Genomic DNA, 8,734 nt, shown 5'->3' on the forward strand with positions numbered 1-8,734 from the left:
AGCAACACATTGTAAGCAGCACGTAGGCTGGCTTCTCCACAGGTCCAGCTGTTGCTGTGAGAGCAGCTAATCTACCAACAGGGCTGCACTGTACAAACATGCAATAAAGAGATCGCTCACGTCGCCACAGGTTGTACATCACTTCTGTGTGTGTGAGCTGCCAGGCTGCCTACGCCCTTATTAAAGACCAGGGGTGTTTCTCTATAGTCTAGAGTGGCTTCCTCTCATCAATGTGAGACAGGCCACGTCCCAAATTTAACTATATTCCCTATATAGAGCACTACTTTTGAACAGGGCCCATAGAGCTGTGGTCAAAAGTAGTGGACAATATAGGGAATAGTGTGAAATGTGGATTTGGGAAGCACCGTGAGTCAGGACTCAGTCACTGACACCAACACACCAGTGTTAACATTGTTCTGCGTCGCTCTGCAACAGAGCACATTACGGCCGTACTATCTAACTAGGTAATGGTGGTGACCTACACAAGACACCAGCAGTCCTGACAGACACACTGGAGACGACAGTCCGTCTCCAGCAGAACAACACAACCTGGGTCTTGTTCAGTCGGCACGAAGGACAAAGCGTTAGAACCTCCTAGTACGCCTAATTTTCTATCTGTAGCTGTCCAATAACAAATGCTTGCTTTGTGCCCTAACGAACACAACCCCAAACCTGAACACAGAGGACAGCCACTGTTTTTTTTTTTACCCCTTCTTCTCCCCAATTTCATTGTATCCAATTGGTAGTTATAGTCTTGTCCCATCGCTGCAACTCCCGCAGGGACTCGGGAGAGGCGAAGGTCGAGAGCCGTGCGTCCTCGGAAACACAACCCAACCAAGCCGCACTGCTTCTTGACACAATGCCCACTTAACCCGGAAGCCAGTCGCACCACTGTGTCGGAGGAAACACGTACACCTGGCACGTGTCAGCGTGCACTCCAACCAGCCAGCCACAGGAGTTGCTAGTGCGCGATGGGACAAGGACATCCCGGCCGGCCAAACCCTCCCCAAACCCGGGCGACGCAAGGCCAATTGTGCGTCGCCCCATGGGTCTCCTGGTTGCGGCCGACTGTGACAAAGCCTGGACTCGAACCCAGAATCTCTAGTGGCACAACTAGTACTGCGATGCAGTGTCTTAGACCACCGCGCCACTCGGGAGACCAGACACTGTTCCGACTCCAACCTGAACACAGAGGGAAACCATTAGTAGACAACTCAAACCACAGCAAGTCTAGTTTGTCTCAAAGACAGTGGTGGTTCTGTATATATTCACACCCAGCACAACACCCCACCAGAGACTGAGAGGACAACACCAGACAAAGTCCACCAGCATACACTAGTCTAGGACAACACCAGGACAATAGAGCCCCTGCTCCTCCAACACTGGTTCCGGGACAATAGAGCCCCTGCTCCTCCAACACTGGTTCCGGGACAATAGAGCCCCTGCTCCTCCAACACTGGTTCCGGGACAATAGAGCCCCTGCTCCTCCAACACTGGTTCCAGAACAAAAGAGCCCTTGCTCCTCCAACACTGGTTCCAGAACAATAGAGCCCCTGCTCCTCCAACACTGGTTCCGGGACAATAGAGCCCCTGCTCCTCCAACACTGGTTCCGGAACAATAGAGCCCTTGCTCCTCCAACACTGGTTCCAGAACAATAGAGCCCCTGCTCCTCCAACACTGGTTCCAGGACAATAGAGCCCCTGCTCCTCCAACACATTGACCCCTAGCCTCCTACACTGCTGGCTCTACCCCTAGCCTCCTACACTGCTGGCTGACCCCTAGCCTCCTACACTGATGGCTCTACCCCTAGCCTCCTACACTGATGGCTCTACCCCTAGCCTCCTACACTGATGGCTCTACCCCTAGCCTCCTACACTGCTGGCTCTACCCCTAGCCTCCTACACTGCTGGCTCTACCCCTAGCCTCCTACACTGCTGGCTCTACCCCTAGCCTCCTACACTGCTGGCTCTACCCCTAGCCTCCTACACTGCTGGCTCTACCCCTAGCCTTCTACACTGCTGGCTGTTTCCAAATCGCCCCCCTAGCCTCCTACACATTTGCCATGTAGCCTGGGGCAGAAAGAATTGGATAGGCCCTGAAGCCTGTCAGTGGGCAAGGTGGTGGAGTCATTAATATAGCTAATTATCCAGTCCTTTCAGAGAAATAAGACATGGCTAGGAGGCGTATTCAGTAGTGCACACCGTAACAAAACACTTTGCAAAAGAAAATGTTTATTATTGAACAATAATGTTGTCCTTTTTAATCTAGTTTGGTTTGTGGTGTTGTTAAAACCAGAGTAACAAGTGATCCAACTAGGTCTAGCCCAGTTGTTGTTTACAAGTAAAACAATATGAGGTAAGTGAGGGTATGAGCCCTCAGCACAACCTACCCTGATGGAAGTTGGACGGACACACACACACACACACACACACACACACACACACACACACACACACACACACACACACACACACACACACACACACACACACACACACACACAGGACTGCATCAGTTTCTGTGTCACAAACATGACCTTGCTCTATCTCACCCCCAATGAATCAGCTGAAGCTGAATGAAGGAAAATAATCAATGACAAACAGACAAAATACCATCCATCATGTTATCTAGGTTAAGCCACAGACAGTTTGTAATGCCTAACAAGTTGGTAAGACATTATCAAATAAAATGCATGGACCCCTATCCACCCGGATCTGAGGCCAGTTTGATCTCAGCTGAGAGTCGAAAGGGATGAGCAGCAGCACTTTCATCCATACACTACATACAAACCACCAGAACATGTCATAACATGTCCAATCTGACCACTAGTTGCGACTACAGTCAGTAGGGATTGGAGTAGATAGCTAGTACAACAACACTCCAGTGAAAATAGTGTTCCATGCAGTTCCATCGCGTTAACGTTATCAACAGGGACTGAACTGAATCAAATCAAATTGTATTGCATTAGACACAGTTATATTATAATACCGGTGGTGAACGTGTTGAGAGATCAGTCAATACAATATGTCAAGTCAGCCATTGCATCTGGCAGATCGTGAGTTGGAAATTTAGAGACACTATATTCAGCTTTGGTACTTAGCTTATTGTTACAGACAGACCGCTTCCTGGTTGACTTCTGCACAACCAAACGCATGTCTGTAGCTTGACAAAAGGTCGACAACATTGGACTCAAAACCTTTCCAGCTGGCTTAGCTAGTGGTTATGATCACCCAAGGAAGGTGGTTATATCACCAACAAGAACAATTGACGTGTGTAGTATCTCACAGATATACTCTGACAAATATATCTGCGCATTGAAGTGATAGTTACATTCAAACGGGACAATTTGTTCTAACGTTAGCTAGAATCAGCTGGCTAAAACAAAAACTGAACAGCTGACGTTTGATCGAGTCTACAGTTGACGTGTTAGCCAGCTAGCAAATGCCATGTAAGCTTGCTATAAAAAAAGCTAAAATAACAGATGAGAAAATAAATACTATTAACTGTTTTATATTAGAAACTTACCCAAATAAATATCTCCAAACGAACCACTTCCAATTTTTCTGCCCAGTCTGTATCGGTTTCCCACTCTCAATTCCATGATTGACAATGTATAGCTAGCAAGCTAGCTCAAAATCCACAAAAAATGTTTCAGGCAAAAGCCCAAGAAAGTTTTAGTCCAAATATTTTTTTAAAGACAAAATTATTTCCAGAAACGGTTTATTTTTCTCTCTCTTCTTTCTGCTTCCCGTAGTCTCTCTATCTATCCGGATATAGTAACACTGTCCCTAGCTACAATCCAACAAGCTATCTTTCACCTCTCGTTTTAAAACAATCCTAACGTCATAAAATCATAATACTGGGTTTGTTTTGAAGGTTAACGTGTGTAGTTTATGCTCTTGCTATTTTCGATATCATCCCGACTTGCTTTTCCGAAGATGAAGATGGATTTTGAAAACGTTGCCCTTGTATTTTGCTATGTTCTTTCACCACTGTCTCTGCGTCTGGCTTTTTCCATGTAGCCAATATGCGACTTCTCGCTGTTCAGCAATCTGTTGTACGTCGGTGTCGTCACTTCCCTTAGCAACGGCTGGCCGTGGCAAATATCTGGCATGGGGGAGGGGGGCTGGGAAGGGCTTGCCTTGACACAATAACAACAAAGCCAGGGTTGAATCAATTTCCTTTGTCCAGCATGACATGTAAAAGCTAGCATCAGTATTATCTAACTGTCATGTTCACAGTGTGTTTGTTGCTTTTAATAACCTCTTCAACAAGCTTTAATGTTGAGAGGAAATTATTGCACAGTATGTTGACACACATCAATCTACAGTTATTTTTTATTTATTTAATTAATCGACATTGTGTAATAGTAGGCCTACATAAGAAATAAGACAAATATATAATTTAAAACAAATAATCTCAATCTCACCTCTTTGTAAACATTAAAAAGGACATGTTGATCAATCAGGGAGTCTAGGTGTGTCTTTAGGCATGGGATGACAAGGAAACGGAGAGATGGCCTGTAAAACCAGGTGAAACCGGATTCCCTGTGTGTGTAACCCTAATGGAACCCTATCATAGTCTAAATAGTGCACTACTTTAGGTCAAAGGTAATGTACTATATGGAATGTGGTGCCATTTGGGACGCACACCCTGTGTGTAACCCCCAGCCTGTGTATCTGGTTAAAACAAGAAAGGCAATAAACACTACAGAATCACTTGAATAACAACATCCTGTCAGCCTGTTCCACACAGCAACACTTCCTGGTTCAAGAGAAGTGTTACAAAATAAGAAACACACAAAAAAATGTTACAAAGGAAACACAAATTGGTCTCAATGTGAACCCACACCCACTATCACTTAGGTTACGTGTGCATTTAAAAAAAAAAAAAAAAACATTTGGCCCGGCGTTGTCTGGGTTTGGCCGGGGTAGGCTGTCATTGTAAATAAGAATTTGTTCTTAATAACTGACTTGCCTAGTTAAATGAAAAAAACAATTTTAAAAAATGTATGCGTTGACCCTTTTTACACCAACTCTTTTGACTCATCACATACGCTGCTGCTACTGTTTACTATCTATCCTCTTTCCTACTCACTTTATCCCTACCTATATGTACATATCTACGGCTTGGTACTGGTACCCCGTGTATATAGCCAAGTTATCATTACTCATTGTGTATTCATTCCTTGTGTTATTCATTCTCGATTTGTCTCTCTGCATTGTTGGGATGGACCCGTAAGGAAATATTCCACTGTTAGTCTACACCTGTTGTTTATTAAGCATTTGACAAGTAACATTTGATTTGATTTTATATGCCCTCATCTGCCCTCACCCACCAATGGAAAAGAACAAACTATACTAAATATTTACACAGACGTTTTCCTGCTGCTCCTAGTTCTTAGTAACATCTCTCAGCCCTCTCTGTCAATATACTTCTCCACCCTGCTTTGCCTGTTCAGGAATACAACCAGCAAGTTAATAGTCTCATTTCACAGCCGCTCAGTTAGTACCAGAGAACCACCCACCCCCCATGGGACCTCTCATAACACACATGATCAATGCCCTCTGTTAGTTCTTACATAACTGGATGGCATGGTTTATGCCAAGAGGCATAAACTCCACTTATCACTCCAGTTATCCAATGATTGACTTTTTACAATCATGGCTTCTAGGAAGGGCCATCGAGAGGTGTAAAAAGGAATGAGGAAAGGAGGAGGAGGTATGGGAGTGGTGGAAAACAACCCCACTTATCTCCCCTACTGCCGTCCTATCATGACGTCTATTTTATTCAAGTAACAGTTCACAGTCATCCGTACTGTGATAAGACTTGAATCTGTCAGTCCATCTGGTGTAGGAAGTATCTGTCAGGACATGTTGTCATGACGTAGCCGTGACGTCGCCGGAGCAATGACTCAGCTCGCCCCTCCAGGCTCCAACACTTTAAAGACCAGGGCATGCTGGGTAAATCAACCGCTCAATCAAACTGTCAGAGTCCCAAATGGCACCCTATTCTATATGTAGTACACTGGTTTTGACCAGAGCCCATAAGGGTAGTGTAAAGGGATTGGGACTAGGGTGCCATTTGGGACGGATGTCACTGAGGAGATTCAAATGTCTCAGTCAGTGAGCGAGCGAGGCTTCACACAACCAGCCAGGCATGAGGACTGGGCTGTTATGAGTCATTCTGGTGTTAGCAGTTGATGTTATTCTGTAATAACACAGACCCCAAACCAAATCAGGGGGAGGTAAACAGGTTTATTCAAATAGGACAAATCATGCTTGGAAGTAGATGGTCATTCTCCCCTGTCCTCAGTGATCCTCTCCAGTGATGCTCTCCTAGTGGTTCTGTCCTGTGGTTCTCTCCTGTGGTTCTGTACTGTGGTTCTCTCCTGTGGTTCTCTCCTGTGGTTCTCTCCAGTAGTTCTCTCCAGTGGTTCTCTCCAGTGGTTCTCTCCTGTGGTTCTCTCCTGTGGTCCTCTCCTGTGGTCCTCTCCTGTGGTCCTCTCCTGTGGTCCTCTCCAGTGGTTCTCTCCTGTGGTTCTCTCCTTTGGTTCTCTCCTGTGGTCCTCTCCAGTGGTTCTCTCCTGTGGTTCTCTCCTGTGGTTCTCTCCTGTGTTTCTCTCCAGTGGTTCTCTCCAGTGTTTCTCTCCAGTGGTTCTCTCCAGTGGTTCTCTCCAGTGGTTCTCTCCAGTGGTTCTCTCCAGTGGTTCTCGCCTGTTACGTAAAACCTGAGTTAATATGACATCTATATGTGGCACATTGTCTGTGAAACCCTTCAGATACCTACCACACCTTAGCTGATCTACCTACCACACCGTAGCTGATCAACCTACCACACCTTAGCTGATCTACCTACCACACCTTAGCTGATCTACCTACCACACCTTAGCTGATCAACCTACCACACCTTAGCTGATCAACCTACCACACCTTAGCTGATCAACCTACCACACCTTAGCTGATCTACCTACCACACCTTAGCTGATCTACCTACCACACCTTAGCTGATCTACCTACCACACCTTAGCTGATCAACCTACCACACCTTAGCTGATCAACCTACCACACCTTAGCTGATCTACCTACTAAACCTTAGCTGATCTACCTACCACACCTTAGCTGATCTACCTACCATACCTTAGCTGATCTACCTACCACACCTTAGCCGATCAACCTACCACACCTTAGCTGATCAACCTACCACACCTTAGCTGATCTACCTACTAAACCTTAGCTGATCTACCTACCACACCTTAGCTGATCTACCTACCACACCTTAGCTGATCTACCTACCACACCTTAGCTGATCAACCTACCACATGTGAAAGTGTGTGTGCTGCCTGCCTGTTGTCCTATTGAAGCCTGTCAGGTGACTTCCAGTTCCATTACCCATGGCTGTCAGGGGACTTCAATAGCAATGACTTCCAGTTCCATTACCCACGGCTGCCAGGGGACTTCAATAGCAATGACTTCCAGTTCCATTACCCACAGCTGCCAGGGGACTTCAATAGGAATGACTTCCAGTTCCATTACCCACGGCTGTCAGGGGACTTCAATAGGAATGACTTCCAGTTCCATTACCCACAGCTGCCAGGGGACTTCAATAGGAATGACTTCCAGTTCCATTACCCACAGCTGCCAGGGGACTTCAATAGGAATGACTTCCAGTTCCATTACCCACAGCTGCCAGGGGACTTCAATAGGAATGACTTCCAGTTCCATTACCCACAGCTGCCAGGGGACTTCAATAGGAATGACTTCCAGTTCCATTACCCACGGCTGTCAGGGGACTTCAATAGGAATGACTTCCAGTTCCATTACCCACAGCTGCCAGGGGACTTCAATAGGAATGACTTCCAGTTCCATTACCCACGGCTGGCAGGGGACTTCAATAGCAATGACTTCCAGTTCCATTACACACAGCTGTCAGGGGACTTCAATAGCAATGACTTCCAGTTCCATTACCCACGGCTGTCAGGGGACTTCAATAGGAATGACTTCCAGTTCCATTACCCACGGCTGGCAGGGGACTTCAATAGCAATGACTTCCAGTTCCATTACCCACAGCTGGCAGGGGACTTCAATAGCAATGACTTCCAGTTCCATTACCCACAGCTGCCAGGGGACTTCAATAGGAATGACTTCCAGTTCCATTACCCACGGCTGGGAGGGGACTTCAATAGCAATGACTTCCAGTTCCATTACCCACAGCTGTCAGGGGACTTCAATAGCAATGACTTCCAGTTCCATTACCCACAGCTGGCAGGGGACTTCAATAGCAATGACTTCCAGTTCCATTACCCACAGCTGCCAGGGGACTTCAATAGGAATGACTTCCAGTTCCATTACCCATGGCTGTCAGGGGACTTCAATAGCAATGACTTCCAGTTCCATTACCCACGGCTGCCAGGGGACTTCAATAGCAATGACTTCCAGTTCCATTACCCACAGCTGCCAGGGGACTTCAATAGGAATGACTTCCAGTTCCATTACCCACGGCTGTCAGGGGACTTCAATAGGAATGACTTCCAGTTCCATTACCCACAGCTGCCAGGGGACTTCAATAGGAATAACTTCCAGTTCCATTACCCACAGCTGCCAGGGGACTTCAATAGGAATGACTTCCAGTTCCATTACCCACGGCTGTCAGGGGACTTCAATAGGAATGACTTCCAGTTCCATTACCCACAGCTGCCAGGGGACTTCAATAGGAATGACTTCCAGTTCCATT

At 46.4% G+C, this 8,734-nt stretch overlaps 1 protein-coding gene across 3 annotated transcripts in view; it reads right to left on the reverse strand.

Annotated features, from left to right (window-relative positions):
* LOC120042708 (casein kinase I) overlaps positions 1-4,061 on the reverse strand; it is a 79,502-nt gene extending 75,441 nt beyond the window's left edge. For 2 of the 3 annotated variants that reach the window (XM_038987522.1, XM_038987515.1), the window contains exon 1: positions 3,527-4,061. In XM_038987522.1, coding sequence (XP_038843450.1) covers positions 3,527-3,602 — 76 coding nt within the window. In that variant the 5' untranslated portion in view covers positions 3,603-4,061. The remainder of the gene's footprint in view (positions 1-3,526) is intronic. The other variant, XM_038987509.1, reaches the window with a different exon arrangement.
* Between the last annotated feature and the right edge of the window lie 4,673 nt (positions 4,062-8,734).

This window comes from Salvelinus namaycush, chromosome 3 (assembly GCF_016432855.1).
Source record: "Salvelinus namaycush isolate Seneca chromosome 3, SaNama_1.0, whole genome shotgun sequence".
Lineage (NCBI taxonomy): Eukaryota > Metazoa > Chordata > Actinopteri > Salmoniformes > Salmonidae > Salvelinus > Salvelinus namaycush.